The 19,017-nt window shown below is 36.9% G+C and overlaps 1 protein-coding gene across 1 annotated transcript in view; it reads right to left on the bottom strand.

Annotated features, from left to right (window-relative positions):
• The window catches only part of Trpa1 (transient receptor potential cation channel subfamily A member 1), a 46,000-nt gene that overhangs the window by 11,269 nt on the left and 15,714 nt on the right, over positions 1-19,017 (bottom strand). The window contains exons 7-20 of the mRNA XM_048358661.1: positions 18,304-18,440; positions 17,604-17,652; positions 15,704-15,803; positions 14,713-14,813; positions 13,539-13,708; positions 13,288-13,452; positions 12,127-12,241; positions 10,024-10,190; positions 8,609-8,702; positions 7,768-7,827; positions 6,749-6,847; positions 4,834-4,904; positions 2,904-3,066; positions 1,620-1,709 (exon numbers count right to left, since the gene is read on the bottom strand). Of these exons, the coding sequence (XP_048214618.1) occupies positions 1,620-1,709; positions 2,904-3,066; positions 4,834-4,904; positions 6,749-6,847; positions 7,768-7,827; positions 8,609-8,702; positions 10,024-10,190; positions 12,127-12,241; positions 13,288-13,452; positions 13,539-13,708; positions 14,713-14,813; positions 15,704-15,803; positions 17,604-17,652; positions 18,304-18,440 (1,581 nt within the window). The remainder of the gene's footprint in view (positions 1-1,619; positions 1,710-2,903; positions 3,067-4,833; positions 4,905-6,748; positions 6,848-7,767; positions 7,828-8,608; positions 8,703-10,023; positions 10,191-12,126; positions 12,242-13,287; positions 13,453-13,538; positions 13,709-14,712; positions 14,814-15,703; positions 15,804-17,603; positions 17,653-18,303; positions 18,441-19,017) is intronic.

Genomic DNA, 19,017 nt, shown 5'->3' with positions numbered 1-19,017 from the left:
CATGGGAGACTAAAACTGTGCTCTAAGCCATTGAACAATGTAGTCTAATTCTCAGAATTGTGACAATGTACTAAAATCATGAAAAATCTTGTATATTAGTAAGTAAATACAAAATATAATTATCAAAATGCTGCTAGGCAGATATACATGTGCTTACATAATGTTATAAAGAAAATTTTTATGGAAAATTAAGTTGTTGCATTGTTGGTACAACTTATAAAAATACTCAAAGAAATACATATGAACATGGGATTTTAAATCCCCGTATTTAGAAAGTAAAGATATGTGGACAATTAATTTGATTCATAGGTCTGATCTGAATTTATCCTTTTAACATATAGAATGGGTTTCAGTGGCTCATGTTTGTAATCCTAGTTCTTCAGCAGTTAAAGATGATGAGGACTGTGGTCCAAGGCAAAAAGTTTGTGAGATCACGTCTCAGCTGAGCTGGTATGTTCATGTGCAACTGTCCTACCAACCACACAGGAGGATGAGGTTATGAAGATCATAGTTCTAAGTCAGTCTGGGAAAAAAATTTGCAAGACCCCATCTCAACAGAAAAGCTGGGCTATGATGGCTCACATCTATCAGACCTATAAATAATATTGCTGTATAGAACAGCCCGGGGGGCGGGGGGGAACAAACACAAAAGAACAAGAAACAAAAACAAAAGGCACTAGCTCCATCTTAGAAGTGACCCATTCAAAAGGGGGCTAAGTGCTTGGCTCAAGCACTCTGCTTAGCAGTATGAAGCCCTGAGGCCAAACCCTAAAAAATGAAATCAAATGAAATGAAAGAAGAGTAAAAGGAAAATACTGCTCTGAAGTTTCCAAGCCAGGCATGGAGGCTCATACCTATTATGCCAGGAATTGAAAGACTGGAGTGGGGGTTGAGGGGGGTGGAGGGATGGATCACAAGTTCCAGCCAGCCCAGGCTACATAATAATCCTTGTTTTGTGTTTCTTTTCTAAAACTTTCTCAAACTGTATTATAGCTTAAAATTTTGTTTTTAAAAATTAATAAGAAAGAATTCAAAGACACAACCTAAAAGAGTCTTGGGATATATATTGTTTATTTAAATAAATATTTACATTGAAAATGATAAAACTTTGTGTCAGAAAAGTATCTCAATATGTTCTATAAAAGAACATACCGGGGCTGGGGATATAGCCTAGTGGCAAGAGTGCCTGCCTCGGATACACGAGGCCCTAGGTTCGATTCCCCAGCACCACATATACAGAAAACGGCCAGAAGCGGCGCTGTGGCTCAAGTGGCAGAGTGCTAGCCTTGAGCGGGAAGAAGCCAGGGACAGTGCTCAGGCCCTGAGTCCAAGGCCCAGGACTGGCCAAAAAAAAAAGAACATACCATATAGTCATTCCTGATGATTTTTTGTAGCCTAACAGAGCCACCTAGACAAGCCAAGGTCAAATATCCTTTTCAGAAACATCAGACAAGCAACAGTTTTACTTAAGGGTGTAGTCTCTACAGTTTGAAAAGTTTCATCTTGTTATTTCTAGGCAAGCAATATGAGTTTATTATGACAAGATGTTATTTTGAAATGACTATTTGTTTTGTATAGTAAAATACTGTAACTTGAGAGAAACAAAATATATTTTGTACCTGTTGGAAAATTTGAGTCACTTCTTTGCAATATCCAAATATACTTGATAAGAAAACTAAAATCATACAGACTTTTATTGGATATGAATTCTGAAACAGAAAAGTAGAAGACAGATGGTTATAAGAAGCAACAGTGATTACTTCATAATTTCCTTCTACTAAATACTAATTTGTTTTATGCTTCATTCCTATGTACTGTCAATACTTGAATTAAACAGAAAATTATGCCATGCTAATATTCATCTTTGAGTAAGGATAATATATTCATTTTATAATTCATTTATTAATTAAGGGAGGTTCAAATTTTCCAACTGAACTTGAAAAGAATATAATTTTTAAGATATAATTTTTAATTGTAATAAGGTGCGCATGATATAAAATTTTATATTTTACACACACATGTGCAATTCTGTGGCATTAGCATATTCACAATGTTGTACTACTATCACAAATATCTAATTTCATAGCTTATCTTCTCCCCAAGTGGAAAATACATTTCCACTAAATATGCCCTTACATTTCCTGCTTTCTTTTGTCCCTCAAAGGTAAATCTGTGAAGTCTTCTGTCAACATTGAAGTGAACATTCCCACATTTCTTTTCTTTTTTAAAAAATTTTTATTTATTTATTTTTTTGCTAATTCTAGGGCTTAGACTCAGGGCCTGAGCACTGCCTCTGGTTTCTTTTTGCTCAAGGCTAGCACTCTACCACTTGAGCCACAGCGCCACTTCCCACTTTGTCTGTGTATGTGGTGCTGAGGAATTGAACCCAGGGCTTCATGCATGGTAGGCGAGCACTCTACTGCTAAGCCACATTCCCAGACCCTCTACATATTTCTTTTGTTCCTTTCTTCTTTCTTTCTTCCTGTCTTTTCTTTCTTCCTTCCAGCCTACCTTTCTTCCTTCTTTCTTTTCCATGTCAGCCATACTTTTACTTCTACATTTTAACTGGATAGTAGGAGATAAGAGTTTTCTACTTTCTTGCTGGAGCTGGCTTCAAACTAGGATCCTCAGATCTCAGTCTCCTAAGTAGCTAGGATAATGGGAATAAGCCATCTGCACCTAGATCACATATTTCTTTTGAATTACTTCAAACTCATTTATTGACTCATTTACTTATATCTCCACTTCTTCTATAAAAGATTTCAGGAGAAGTTACTGTATACAAATTTTATAGGCTACTATGAAGTAAATTCTTATTTCAGGTTAATTTTAGCTATAGTGCTGCTAGGAAAAGAAATCCATTTTATATCCCCTTATTTTAAAAAGGTGAAGTTGGAAAATACCGTAGTGTCCAATGTTTCCAAGTGATCACTAGATTCATTGATGATTCCAGTGGAATTGAAAGCCACTCCTGGCTTTATATGGACCACAAGAAGGGTCATAGGTATGAGACCAAGACAGTAAGATCCTAGGTTCATCATGTGGGCTCTAAATCCATAGGCGCACCTACAGTAGACAAGCAAATCACACACACATTTAAGGACACCTGCAGAAAAAGTGACTATAATCTCTTTCAGGAATCTATATTCACTGAACCAAAAATCTCTTCTAATTTATATGATCTAGTATAAAGTGATAACATCCTAAACAGAACACTGATAGCTCAACAAATAAGAATTGAAATAAAATTTTATTTTTATCAAATTTAACCCTTTCCATAGCAAAGGGAACAGTCACTAGGCTGAAGCAACAGTTTACAAAGTGGAAGAAAATCTTGGCCAGCTACATATCTAATAGGCATTAATAACCAGAAAAATATGCAGGGAGCTTAAGAAAACAATCTCTCAATGAATCAACAACCAATTACTATGTGGCCAAATTGAACTGAATAGATAATTTTCCAAAGAAGAGATACAAATGGCCAAAAAGTACACAGAGAAATGTTTTATATCCCTGGCCATAAAGAAAATGCAAATTAAAATGACATTTAGATTTCATCTTATTCCAGTCCGAATTGTCATCCTCAGAAATATGAGCAACAAATGCTTGTCACGGGGGCAGGTGATGAAAATGGAAATTAGTTTTACCACTATGGAAAATAGTATGGAGGTATCAAAAAAACTAAAAATAGGATTATATTATGATCCAGAGTTGCCATCTTTGGGCATATATCCAAAGAAATAAAGTAGTTAACAATACAATACTTGCACACTCGTGTTTATTGCAGTGCTATTCATTACAGCCAACTAGACCCTAGATGCCATCCAACTGGTTACTCAGTAAAGAAAATGTGGGGTACATACACAACTAAGCATTGTTCAGCCATCATGAGGACTGACATTATAATAGTTTTAAGATAATGGATATATTTGGAATTCATCATGTTAAAGAAAGTAAATCAGGTTTAGAAGGACAAAGGCCACATGTTCTTCCTTTTATGCTGAATCTAATATGAGAGATGTGTACAGATACATATATTCATACATATGTACACATATGAATGCATGTATATGTATATATGTGTATATATATGTATATATACACAAATGTATATACACATGCATAAAACATGGTGAGTGGATAAGAGATTGTTGTAGGGTAGATACAATCAAAATACATTGTGTGTTCCAATGTGCACAATGAAGTGTAGGGATGGTCATGATATAATGAAATTCACTGAGAGCTGTTCAATAATAGTGAGATATATAGAATGCAGAAAGTGAGGGCAATAGAAGGGTTTAATTAGAAGGAGTTCATCCACTTAACGTATGTATGTGTGAAATACCATGATGAAATGCCTTTATACAAGTAATAAGAAGTAAAGAAACCAAATGACAGAAGTGTAGATTAGGCTCCCTTGGGGAATGGGTACCAGGGAGAGTGAGGAGAGTGGACAGAGCAAGTGAAGGGGAGGGTGCATACAGTCAAAGCATTTTATAAGCTTGTAGGATAACAGAGCATGTTGTTATTAAGAGGAGGTGAGGGGATGAGAAAGTGAGCAAGGAGGTGAATTTGATCAAGAGAGGACATTGTATATATGTATGCAGGTATGATAATAAAGCTCCTTCATATAACCAATATATGCTAATAAAATTAAGACTCTCTCCAACAAAAAAAGGGAAACAGTGGCAGAATTTTTAATGTCAAAATTTGCTTTTGATACATTTCTCTTTTCAAAGTACAAACATTGAAATACCATCAAAGCACAGTTGCTTGGATTTTCATGATGTAATAGAGAACTGATTTAGAGCAGAAATATCCTTCAGTACCCACCATTTCATCATTAGATATTCTTTACACACAGGGTGATTGAGAAGCTCAATGCGGTTGTGTTGAACCATGACCTGGAAGTGAAAGGAAAACAAAAAATAAAATAAAATCAGACTCAACAACTAAAGAAACTGAGCATTTTTCTTCTGTGTTTATAACTTTAGTTTGGTTTTATAAATATAATGTTTATTTTATGAATTTCATAGAGATAACAACCACATCAAGAAAAATAAACCAGAAGCTACAGAATCATCTTATATAGGTACAATCATGTGATTCAGTCTCTCTTTTCTTCTGAGTGTTGAGAGATGAGATCAACTTTTAAACCTTATACAGAATTACAACAGGAATGGACAAGCACAAGAAGTTAACAAGGGCCACATGTCCACATTTTTCTTGAAGAAATGCAGCATTATATTTCTATGAGGATTTTAAACAATAGAGTGCCTATACGTAATCATTAAAATAGTGTGTGAATTGTGTTTTCGTGACCATTTTTAGAAGGTCCAAGTATTCTTTCACATTTTCCTTTTATCTATTTTTTTTGCCAGTCCTGGGGCTTGAACTCAGGGCCTGAGCACTGTCCCTAGCTTCTTTTTGCTCAAAGCTATCACTCTGCCACTTGAGTCACAGCACCACTTCTAGCCCTTTGCTATATATGTGGTGCTAAGGAATCAAACCCAGGGCTTCATGTATAGGAGGCAAGCACTCTTGCCACTAGGCCATATTCCCAGCCCCATATTCTTTTAAATTATATTTTAATTATTCCAGAAATACATAGAGGAGCTGACACCACCAAGATGACAGAAGAGGGGCCTCTGGGTTATCTTTTCTGCACACAGAAACCGAATAACAACATTTTACACACACTGCCGCCTTCTTGCATAATACAGAATCTAGTGAAGTGATTCCTACACCAGGGGTTGAAGATATAAAGAAAAAGATCTAAACCAATGACAGATTTCCTGGCATTTATTTGCTACACCTCTAAAATCGTCTTGGGAGAAAAATCTCAACTCCTTGTTTCTTCCTACAGAAACAGAAGCATGGAGTGTATATGCAATATGCAAATGATTCCAAAGGGGATCATTTCTAAGCACTGAAAGGAACAAGCACCAGGAGAGGCCCAGGAGGACAAAGTTGACCAGAAAAGCTTGGTAGAGCACTGAAGAAGTGCATTATCACAGAGAGACATCGGGTGGTGCTATAGAAACACAGTAACTGCAGTACCAGACGTACAAGGAAGAGATTGTGAGTAGAAACACACAATTCTATTACTCAGAAAAAATGAATCTGCCTTATCAATTCTTGCTATAATTACCTTGTTTTCTACTATGGAAACAAGAGGTTTATCACTGTTGTGTTATGTATCATGTTCTATGTGAAATTATTTCTTTCTTCATTCGTTTATCTTCTCTATGGTTTAGCCCTGTTGTCACTGTATTTGATTTTGGTACCTTGGGTATTGTATACATGTTTGTCTGAATCAGGGAAGGGAAAGGGAACATCAAAATGTTGACACAAAGGGCAAAAGGCAAACCAATGCAACAGCAATACTTACAAGACAATTTGTAGTAAACCAAATGTACAACTTGGGTGGGGGGAGTGGGGAGGAGCAAGGGTGGGAGAAAAATGAGGGAGGAGGTAACAAACTTGACAAGAAATGTACTCACTACCTTACATATGTAACTCCAACCCCTCTGTACATCACTTTGAAAATAATTTTCTTAATTAAAGAATATAGGAAAGTCCTCATGTGTTTACTAAAAAAAAAAAAAAAAGTGCTGACATGGTAGAAATAAACATTGGGCTATAAAACTAGAATTACCTCCAGGTCCATTTAATTTTCATCAAGAATGGACAGTTTCTTCTACCCAGGTAGAAGAAACTAGCTAGATAATGAAACCTCTGCACTTACATTGACAATTGAAAGGGGCTCATATATGATTTCCTGTGTAGGTGTTATTTTTTTGGTAAATTCCAGTGGACACTGAAGATACTTGAAATTATACTCAATCTGTGGAGGACACAAATTTAAATTGTTACTCTAGTATAAAACCCAAATCATTACCTTGTCTTCTTTCTTTTCTTTTTGTTTTTCTTTTTGTGCTAGAAAAAAAGGGGGGCCTTGTGCATTAAAAGCAAGTGCTCTATCATTCAACCACAGCCCCATCTCCCACAAGTGCTTCTTACAAGGGGCAGCAAAACCAGGAACAGACATAAATGAGAGTTCAAACAATGTGAAGATTTTATATTTTCATAAGGGTTATTAGGAATTACTAGTATCTGTTGAAAAATGTCTTGAAAGATAAAATATGCTAGGATAAAATTCTGCTGAGTCTTAACTGGTCTAGACAAACATGAATCATTTTAAGTAGAGAAAGGGGAATTAAATGATCATACATGGAATGTAACAAATATTTTAGAAAGCTATTCTTCTATTGCTTTATAACTCAACGTCAAGGAAAAAGAATTCTCCTGTGGCTTGGACCTCAAGTACATAAATAATTTTAGTAAGCTCAAATCTGAGGGAAAAACAAGCAACAACAAAAATTTACTAGTGGCCACTCTGCCTGTTGGTACTAGGATGGAGAGAAAGTGCTAGTTCAGTCCCATAAGTGCCTCATGGAGTTTCTGTGGCATCTGATTACCTCATCTGTAGAGCTTTGAAGAATTGCAGAATTTCACTCTCCATGAAAAATGAAGCCCAGGACTATAAAGATGATAACTAATACTAAGTGATGCTGTTAGAAACAAAATATCTATGGAAACCTAGAATGTAAATAAAACATTTCTTCACAAGTAGATAATAAAATATTATGGTAAATGAAACCAAAGTGACTACTACAATAGGCTGTTCAACCTGTGGTAGCAATATTTTTATATTGTTCAAAGAACTGTAATAAAATAAATTTCCAACTATAATGATAAACTTACATGGTAGTCTCGGCAGGACTTGTCCTCAGTGGACGGAATCATGCAGAAATCTAAAAGAATCTTTGGGAGAGAAAATGCAGCTGAGATATAAAGGCAGAAGACTATCTGAAATGTCCCATTTCTAAACACCACAAAAGATATTGCACTTCTATTCCTTTGCTTCTTATACTGCAACCAGCCAGGATAGACACAGTGTCCTATATGACCCAAAGGTTGTTTGTTCCACCTCTCCTTCTCATGTGTTAAGCTCTAGTGCCCAGTGCGACTTGTCATCCATGTGCAATTGCTTTTCCTGTACTTGATCTTCCATAGGTATACATATCTATACACAGTGTGAAGACAAAAGCCAGGCCACGGGGAACCACTGAAAGAGGCCTACACACCAGAAGGGGGCAGCTGATGCTCAGCCCAGCCATTCTTGAGTTGTGAGAACAGAGTCCAGGCAACAGATCTGATTTCTGTGGAAAGCAAGATTATCTGGGCCCTTCAGGAAAACACCTGGGCTGTGAATTGTTAGGTGCTAATGAAAATTTGAAACAAAAAATATACATGTCAAAAAATGTACCTAGAGAACTAAAGCCTTCATTCAAATAACAAATACCATTTTGCAGTCTCGGTCCCAAACTTAGATTGTTTAGAGAACAAACCTGTTTAATACATGTTCTCATAAAGCACACAATTCGTAATTGAAGTAGTTAAATACCTATTCACTAGCTTCCAATGTAGCCTATGAAAACCTAATGTCTAGATAAAAGCTATGATTAATAGTGATTATTACAATGACTCATTACATTATATTATATGCCAGGAACATTGCAATAATGAATACATAGGGGCTTACTTTCATGCATTCTGGGAGGTATTCTACCATTTCCATGATTGGACATCTATTGGATGGAGAATGATGAGTGAAAACCTTCATACATTCATCCCACCTATAAAAAGTAAATATGTAAGACACGTGCCATTCTTTATCCTTCTTTTCTGAAAAACAACTGAAAATTTAAAATGGTAGGTTTTGGGAAAGCTTCTGTTTAAGTTAATTTCTGAAGTGGAACAACCACACATTGGTTTCAATATGGAACCAAGATTACTCTATTAATGAAATTTTATTAATAAATTTCCATTAACTAAGAGAAATAAGACACAAGGGCAAACTCCAAAACTGGCTGTAACAATTACTGTTCTGTTTCTCTAAATGCCTTCCTAAATGCCTTCTAAATGCCTTCTAAATTCTGTTTCTCTTGAAGTCATGAAATGCTAAGTATGTTAAAAGATGATCATGTTCAACAGAGATAGTCACATACTTACTTTGGCAACTTAGAACTTAATTGTTAATTCACACACACATACAAAAACACATGCATATATGTTATATATTTAGTTTAACTACAAAATAGCATGTTAAATACATAAAAAGTACTTTGAATCTGCCAGACCATCACAGAATTTGCCCTTCTTCAATCCCACCCAAGTTGATGGGATAAGAAAGTGTTTATGATACCAAAGAGAAGTAAAGAATAGTGCATTTGTGTCCAAATCCCTATCTATGTGATAGGATTCTGGATCTAATACCAATACAGACCAACTTTCCCTTACCAGTAAAATCCATCTGGAATATCTACACTATCAGCAGAAAACTTGGTTACAACTTTGATTGGAGTTTCAAAAGAAACCTTGAAACTACGTATCTTTAGCCTAACTCTGCCTTGAACATGAAATTTCTCCTCGTTGTGCCTACCACTAGGTAATGTAGAGCCCTTGTGCATGGCAGTCCATGATGAGTCTCAGAAGAGGAAAAACTACCCTCCAACTTCATCATGAACAATGACATGTGGGTAACAGTGTAGCAGGCCAGTTAAAGAAGGGCAGACAGAGTAGAGTTCATTTGACAATGATCTTGGGGGTCTGATCGCAATATGCCTGGATTATTCACATCTGACAAAAGGACTGCCAGGGCCGAATTCTATGCTTCCTTCTTTTTATAGATGCCAGATTAAAAATGAATGTATTTGTTGCTTGCCACTAGAGTGAAGAGGAAGAATGATGGAAGAGGCAATGTTGATCAAGGTGCACTGTATATATAATGGGAATGCTAAAATGAGGCCCCTTTTCACAGCTAATTGATTCTAGTAAGTTTTTCAATAATGTACACAGTTGATATTTAATACTGATTAAACTCTGAACCCCCTTTTTCCTTTATTTCCTCCCTGCACTCTGAGAACACTAAGCAGCAGTGGACAGGGTGACAGGTACCTTTTGCTCCTGATGGTGGTGAGAACTACCTCCTTCCTCTTGTTATGAAGTGCAATGTGCAGGAAGGAGGCCTGCTGCTTATTCAACACGATGTCAGCATCATGGTTCAGAAGAAGTGCCACTGCTCTGGCATGCCCCTCCCGTGCCGCAAAGTGGAGTGCAGTGTTCTTTTAGAGAAAATAGGACATAAAAACACTGGGATGAAAACGTGGTATTTACACACAATGGAATTCTATACTTGCATCAGAATGATATTATACCTTTCCTAAGGAAATGGAAAGAGTTGGAAAACATATATTAAGCAAAGTAAGTAAGACCCAAAGAAATATTGGTTGCATGGTTTCCCTCATTTGTTGCACCTAGATAGTGCCCATAAAATTAATTTTTTTTCTTTTTTTTCTTTTTTTTTTCTCAAATTTTTATTATCAAACTGACGTACAGAGAGGTTACAGTATCATACGTTGGGCATTGGATACATTTCTTAAAGGGGCTATAAGTCTATAAGTAAACTCACTGGATTGTAAAAGACAAAAACATCCCATACTTAGGCATGATAACTTATATAAAACTCTAAACATTCACACAGTGAGACCAAAAGAGAATATTCTTAGGAGAGGAACACAAAGGTTCAATAGCTCTGGCTATATGATCATATAAAATGCTGTTTATCAAAATGAACACCACAAAATGGAAACAAGAGGCTTTATGTTCTTTTGCTTTTTTTCCCCCATTTCTTCTTTGCTGCTGGTTTTTATTTCCTTACCTTTTGTCTTGTATGCAAGTTTATCTGTTTGGGGAACATAAGGGGAGCACAGAAATGCTGAGATAAAGGGTTAACAAATGCAGCAGTGATACACACTAGATGCTATGTTGAAAATAAACTCTATGAATTGTCAGGGAGTAGGACCAGGAGGGAGAAACAAACAGGTGACACTGTTTAAAAAGAAATTACTCATCTGACTTGTTACTGTAACTCCTCTGTACATCACCTTTACAACAATAATAATAAAAAGAGGGCTGGGAATGCTTGACTAACATGCATGAAGCCCTGGGTTCAATTCCTCAGCACCACATATACAGAAAAAATTGGGAGTGTTGTTGTGGCTCAAGGGTAGACTACTAACCTTCAGCAAAAGGAAGCCAGGGCCCTGAGTCCAAACCCTAGGACTGTCAAATAAAAAAGAGAAAGGAGGGCAGGAAGGAAGGAAGGAAGGAAGGAAGGAAGGAAGGAAGGAAGGAAGGAAGGAAGGAAGGAAGGGAGGGAGGGAGGGAGGGAGGGAGGGAGGGAGGGAGGGAGGGAGGGAGGGAGGGAGGGAAGAAAAATTGGGACAATGGCATATTGCATTGCAGAATTTTTCTAAAGAAATGATCAACAGACTGAACTATTCAATATCCAAATGTATCAATTTATGATGTGTTTACAATCATTACACTATGAAATAATGAGATGAGTTTATCATTCCAATATGGTGTGTGTGTGTGTGTGTGTGTGTGTGTGTGTGTGTGTGTGTGTGTTTATAGAGAGGTGATTCCACAAAGACCCAGGACAGGTTTTCAGCATAAGGATGCTGTGAACATAGAGAACATTCCTAGGAGATTCCTTATCTCTGAGAGCTGTGCTTCCCAATTTGGGGTTTACAAACTTATAAAAATAAATTAGAGATTGAGAACATATCCTAAAAACAGACAAGAGTGACTTTCTATGTTTGTCATTTCATGAATACTCTGCAAAGAAGTTGGAAGGACACTAACAGCACCATAAAGGACAGTCTTTTGGATCAACAGACTCCAAAACAACACAACTTTGAAAATACTCAGTCCTGCTGTCTTCATTCTTCTAGGTTCATCAGGGCCTGGTGAAAACTTTATCTCCGAGTCTCATGGGCCTGAAAGAGCCTATGTGACCATAGGCAGGTGGCCTCTTAGTGTTGTCCCATTTCTGTTTCCCTGTGGCTCATACCTTACCACAAGGTCTGGTGTGGAAACCCCAACAAAAGGCTTGAGGTAAGCCAGGAAAGGGATAGAGCTACCAGTGAAGATGAAGGATTCCTGGAAATTTTGGAATCAAAATTTGGCATTTGGTAAAAGAAATAGACTACCTACCCCCTCTTCATCAAGCCGATCTGTGCACTTCATATTGGTATCCAGAATAACCTTCATGGTCTGAGTGTACCCACCCATGGAAGCATGATGCAAAGCCGTCCAGCCATTGTGGTCACTGTCAAGAGGGTTGAAAAAGGACCTGTGATCACACTATGAAGATGAAATGTGGGACAGGCAACCACACTGCTCATGCTACACGGGTTAAACTACAAAGCGGGCACCATTTGCAATCTAATAACTTCATGTTCAGTGTTATCTATTGATAACATGATCTGAACATATATATATATATATATATATATATATATATATATTTTTTTTTTTTTTTTGTCGGTCCTGGGCCTTGGACTCAGGGCCTGAGCACTGTCCCTGGCTTCTTTTTGCTCAAGGCTAGCACTCTGCCACTTGAGCCACAGCGCCACTTCTGGCCATTTTCTGTATATGTGGTGCTGGGGAATCGAACCCAGGGCCTCATGTATACGAGGCAAGCACTCTTGCCACTAGGCCATATCCCCAGCCCCCTGAACATATATTTTAGTTAGGAGATTAATATACAGAGGACATAGACACATTATCAAATGCTTGAGGATAAAAGAAATGACCATATGTTTGTGTCATGTAAAGGTGTTATATACTACTGAATATTATTTTCATTCTTGTTTCATTGTTTCATTAAACATTCTATCAAAAATGCTCCACAATGGTAGCATTAGTTTTTATGGTTAATAGTTACTGTTAATAATAACATCATAATATCTTTTTGGTGTATAATGGGGTGGTCCCAAAACTTGATCTCCAGGCCTGGGTGCTATCCCTGAGCTTTTTTGCTCAAGGCTAGAGATCTGCCTCTTGAGCCACAGCTCCATTTCCAGTTTTTAGATAGTTAATTAGAGATTAGTCTTAAGGACTTTCCTGTTCAAGCTGGTTTTGAACCACAATCCTCACATTTCAGTCTTCTCAGTAGGTATAATTACAGGCATTGAGCCAGTGGCACACAGCAGAATTGCCTTTTAATGCTTGAAAACTCACATATGCTTTAAGAATAAGATGGACAGAAATGTTTAGTGAGATATAAATTTAGATAATATAATTAAAATATCGAAAAAGACAACCCATAATACTTAACATACTATATAAACTCCTTCCTCCACATGCCCTTACCTGAGAAATAGTGCTCCTTTTTTCAGCAGAAGCTGAACAACTTTATCATGGCCGTTCTTCGCAGCCAGGTGGAGCGGAGTCATGCCATGGAGATCCCCCTCATTCAAGAGCCTCGTGTCGCTTATGTCTTGCAGAAGCCTCTGACAGGTATTGATCCTCCCATAACTTGAAAGATAGGGTGTTTATGTATTTTCAAAGTCAGTATGTTATAGCAGAAGGACATGTCATCTATTGTACAGACTGGGTTTTACCTGGCTGCAAAGTGCAGGGGTGATTTCTTATCTTTGCTTTTTGAGTGAATAGACACGTTGAAACCAAGTAGGTTATTTACAGAGACAGGGACCCCCTGTCTGCATGCATAATGGAGAGGGGTACACCCTTCATTGTCTTCATCCATCACTAGCTCCTTAATAGGTTGCATCTATGGGAAAATGAATATTTTTTATAGAACTCTATTATACAAATACAGAATTTTTCTAACTACTGCAACATGGAATTTTCTAATAAGGTTCAATTTGTATTCCTCAAGGATAACCTGTAAACTACCTACAGGGTATTAGGATAAAATGTCAGGATGAAATATCATGCTCTCTCTAAAGTGCACACTACCCTATTAAAGGCTCTGAGAGATTCTGCAGGAAAAGTACCTAAACAGCATTTTCCAAACTTATGTGGCCCTATTTTCTCATTGTTTCCTTTATTTGCCAAAAGAACACTTAACATGTTCTGTTAGGCAAAATGCATGGGAATATTAAAAGTAGGCTTATTTGGTCTTTGATAGTATACTAAACAAAACAAAGAAGGGCATATGGGTAGCTTAATCAAATTAATAGGCATTGGTTAACTTTTTAAAATATTCAGTTACAGGTATCTTTGATTCATTATTAAGGACAGTCACTGTATAAAAAATTCTATTCATTATTAAAAATGGCATATTTCACATATACCCAGTAGTTACTTTGTAACTACTGATGAATATAAATATAAAGATACTGCTTTCATCTGGGAATCAATGAGTCGGTATGTCAAGTAAATTATTAATTGCTGGTAGAATATTGTTCATTTAATTGCATACTTGACTTTCTCAATGATATAAAATTTATAATATTCAATGACTACTGAAGGAAACATGATTATTAAGATGTATTCTTATTATAAATGTATATATACAGCAATCCTTTGTCACATCAAAAACCATTCCAAGTTCAATGAATTTTTATTGTCATCATCATCATCATCATCACGATCATCATTATCACGACCTCCACCACCACGACTATGATGTTCAAATGCAGCATTTTTTATTTTGAAAGTTTTGAAATCCTCAAATGAAGTCTCATATAATAACAAGCTCATAGCAACCCAAACCAGCTTACTCCCTGCAAAACACAGCTTACTCTATGAAAATCCACAGACATACTCTACCTGCATAAACTCAGGTTGCAAATTTTTTAATCCATAAGGTTGCTGTACAGTCAAATGTAAGAAGTTACGCCCAAGATGATCTTTTACATCTACCTTGGCACCTACAAAACAGAATATAATACAAATTGAAATTCTTAATGTTTAATGAAAGCATGGTTTGTGGTAAATTTTCAACCTAATATTTTGACTAAAAATTTTTGCCAACCTTTAACTTACAGAAAACTTTATATAAATGGGAAAAGTAAACATTTTTTTAAAAAGTGTGTGTGTGTGAGAGAGAGAATGTGTGTGTGAAAGGAGATAGTAAGTGTGTATTATATTACAGTAAAAATTTCTAACTTAAAAATATTTTATTGATATTATAAAGGTGATGAGTAAAAGGGTTACAGTTACATAAGCCAGGTAAAGAGTACATTTCTTTTTGTACAACGTCACCTCTAAACCTTAACTTTTGGAACAGAAAATATGAACAAGGAGCAAACGGAAGATAAAAAAAGAACGGAATGGGGGAGGAGAGGGACTGGAGAAGGGAAGAGGAGAGGAAACAGGAAGATGAAGGATGGCGAGGTGAACTGGAGAGAAGAGGGCCAGGACTGGGAAGAGCTGGAAACAGCTGTAGTCTTTATTCTCACAGCAGCAGGTTAATGGATGTAATAGGGATGGTTACAACACCTATACCAAAGAGGACTGACTCATTTACAGAAAGCTGGTACAATGTTCAGCAAACACCTAAGGTGTAACTATTGCCTGTGAATGTTCTCTACTGCTGTCCTGAAATTATCTGTAAAATATTGCTCCTTTACTGGACATGGGAAATGTTCTGTTCTGACACATAACAGGTGAACATCAGTCTTCATATATCAATGCTGTAGAGTGCACACATTTTCTATCTCATCACACAGAGAAACACCAATAAATAAATAAATAATAAATATTTATCTAGTCTAATTGAATAGTGATTCCAAAGACTTGGCTTGCTCCATTTTTGTACCTTTAGATAGTAGCAAATTCACAATATTCCAAGATGCAGATGCCGTTGCTAGTAGCAGAGGAGTGCGTCCTTCTGAATCAGTGATGTTGATATCTGCCCCCTAAGACAAAGTAAGTCATTCACCACAGAGCTATACACAGATCAGTCAGTATACTGAGATCTCTAAGTAATGAAAATCCACTAGCATAGAGTGTCTATATTATGACCACCATTCAAGCATGTGATTAAGCAGTGTGTTATGTGACATTTCCCTCTTTTCTTACACTAGACTATCAGAAGTCAAGACTTTCTAAAATAATTTCAATGCTGGAAATATTTTCACATATTAATTAGGCACTTAGCTGCCTTCTTGCACTAGATCTACCTAAACCCTAAAACCCTCTAAATTAGGAACTAAGAAATTATTTTCAATAAAATTGTATGTTGCATATGTGAATTTTACTTCGTCCTACACAGATCAACTGGAATAAATGCATTAAAATTACTAAGGTAAAATTTTTTTCCAACTTCTATCTGAGAAAAAAATGTACTTAAAGTCCAGACATGGCACAAGCTTGTTAGCAAACTTACTCAAAGAGCAGAGATTGGGAGAATAATGATTTGTGGCCAACCCAGACAAAAATAAGTTAGTGAGACTCCATTTCAACAAACAAACTGGGTATGATGGCTCATATCATCAATATCAGCTATGTTAGAGAAATAAGCTTCATAGTCAAACGCCGGACCAGGCAAAAAAGAAAAAAGGCAAAAATTCCTGTTTGAAGAATAACCTAAAAGGTAACGGGGTGAGGGATGTAGCTCAAGCAATAAGAGCACTTGCTTAACATGTGAATCCATGAGTTCAAGTCTGAGCACCACCGTTTTCTAAATTTACAAATCAGATTTTGTAAGTATTATATATTACAATGATAATGTTTCCTAGAACAGGAAAAAAAAAAGCCTTTGAGAATTTCCTGAAAACAAGCCCATATTTGGGGCAGGATAATCGAAAAGTTTAAATGCCAGTTGTGATTGTGGACATTTCCCTGTTCTTTCAGGATCCAGCAGACACAGGTGACAGTGGCTGCTTCATCCCCTCTAACTACTGTTATTAGGTGCGGGTCTGCCATGGTCCTCTTGCTGGGGAGGGAGCACATCATGCCTGCCTCCCAAGGAAACCATATGTGACACAAAACCAAGATGTTTGCTGGGGCTTCCAGGATTCTTCTAGATAACAATCATGATTTCAGTAGCTTCTCCTGACAACACACTTCTATTATACACACATGAAACTCTATTTTTGGCTCCTATGGTGGACTTACATAGGGCTATCATACATGTATCCATTCCCAGGACTTAGAAAACTTTAACTCAAAAGCTGACTGCTTCCATTTCTTCGAGTGCAAAAGACCTCACACTTTCATTTGCAAGAAATCCTCAATAATTTTCTCCATTTCTCAGTTTTTCCTGGCTTGCCAGCAGGTGATGAGGGATGGGGCCCAAAGCTTACAATGGCAGGTGACGGAGACTTAAGATGAAAGTACATGTCTGCCTCAAGCCACTGAGGCTGAAGAAGGATCAGTGGAGTTCCTTAAGACCTGCACTCCCAACCAAACTGGTTCATAGGCCATCAAGAGACCTTGAATTGCAATGGCCAAATAAGCTCTAAGCAGGAAGACAGTGATGGGAACATCAGAAAGCACACTTTGGTAAGAAGCTTGGCCATAATGCATCCCTACAAAATATACTCTAGTTTCCAATGTGTTAGTCATCATTCTGGAACTCTTTCTCCGTTGCTATGCAAGAAACAATTGGGTGATTTATTTTGAAAATCAAGATTATGTTCTTAGAAAATTATTTTTCAACTGTAAATAATAATTAAGAAAAGTACACTTATTTCACTTATTGGATGAATAGTTACCACTGAAATTAAGTAGTCTGCTAGCTCATGGTGATCAAATAATGAGGCTCTGCAAAAAGAAAATTGAGATAATATTGATATAGTATAGAAAACAAAGCTACTGTATCAGAACACATGTCTTTAGCTAGACATTGAAAAATAGGATACAATGTTAATGATTAGTAGTCCTTCAAAATTTACCATTGATTCTGATTAACAAAACACACATACACCACAGACTGGGAATTAGATTTGAAGCATAGAATGTCAGAAAAGAGCTCACAATTCACAGTAGGTAACTGGACCGTGTTTTGTAATGTGTAGTATTAGAAAAAGAAAGAGATACAGAAACAGAGACACAGGGAGGTGGCAGTGAGTTTTGCACATGTCCCTGGCTCCATTGTCCTCACTAAACATGGGAGAAGACACTCAGGATGTAGGAAGTTATTCTTGAGCCTAAGTTCAAGAGTCCAGAATATAGCAATGGAAATTTTGTTCACTGAAAATCAGTTTAACATTCTGTTCCCATACCTTGGGTATAGAAAAGATTCCAGTTGAATCATAGGGTCAAGCACTCTTGCCACTAGGCATTACCTGTTCTTCTCTCTTGGGCTAAACGTTTTTAGAATTTTTTGCTGACATCCTTGCTGTTTTTCTTAGAATGACTAATTTAACTTGTGAAGACTAAACATCATATACAGATGAGAAGTAGGGAACTTGCCTGTGCAACAGCGTCTCATGATTTCCATCAACAGCATTAACAATATCATTGCTGCCAGAGTACGAAGAGATCATCATTTTAACAATCTCAGTGGCTCCTTGGGTTGCAGCAAAATGAAGGGCCATGCACTTGCCATTCTATAAACAAGTTATATAGCACAGTCAGTGTTTACATCTCAGATGAGGATGTAACTTAGACACATCTTTGTGGAAAACATGTTATTCAACAAAATTGCAGACACCTACAGGAAAAGATTCTGAAATCTATACTTTCAGTCACCCATAACTGAACCTGGGGCTCACTCAATTCTGGTATATATAGAAATTAATCAGATGGCCCCAAACCAAAATATGTTAACACTTAAGAATGTAATTATAGGGGCTGGGGATATGGCCTAGTGGCAAGAGTGCTTGCCTCGTATACATGAGGCCCTGGGTTCAATTCCCCAGCACCACATATACAGAAAACGGCCAGAAGTGGCGCTGTGGCTCAAGTGGCAGAGTGCTAGCCTTGAGCAAAAAGAAGCCAGGGACAGTGCTCTCAGGCCCTGAGTCCAAGCCCCAGGACTGGCCAAAAAAAAAAAAAAAAAAAAAAAAAAAAAGAATGTAATTATAACAAAAAAGATTCATGACTGAACTTCAATGTTTCTGCCAATGATTTATTGTTGTACTTGAGGGCACTCATTGACTTATTTAATGGCAGGTAAGCTGTTTA

Source organism: Perognathus longimembris, chromosome 12 (genome assembly GCF_023159225.1).
Source record: "Perognathus longimembris pacificus isolate PPM17 chromosome 12, ASM2315922v1, whole genome shotgun sequence".
Classification (NCBI taxonomy): Eukaryota; Metazoa; Chordata; class Mammalia; order Rodentia; family Heteromyidae; genus Perognathus; species Perognathus longimembris.
This window is presented reverse-complemented; position numbering and strand designations above follow the sequence as displayed.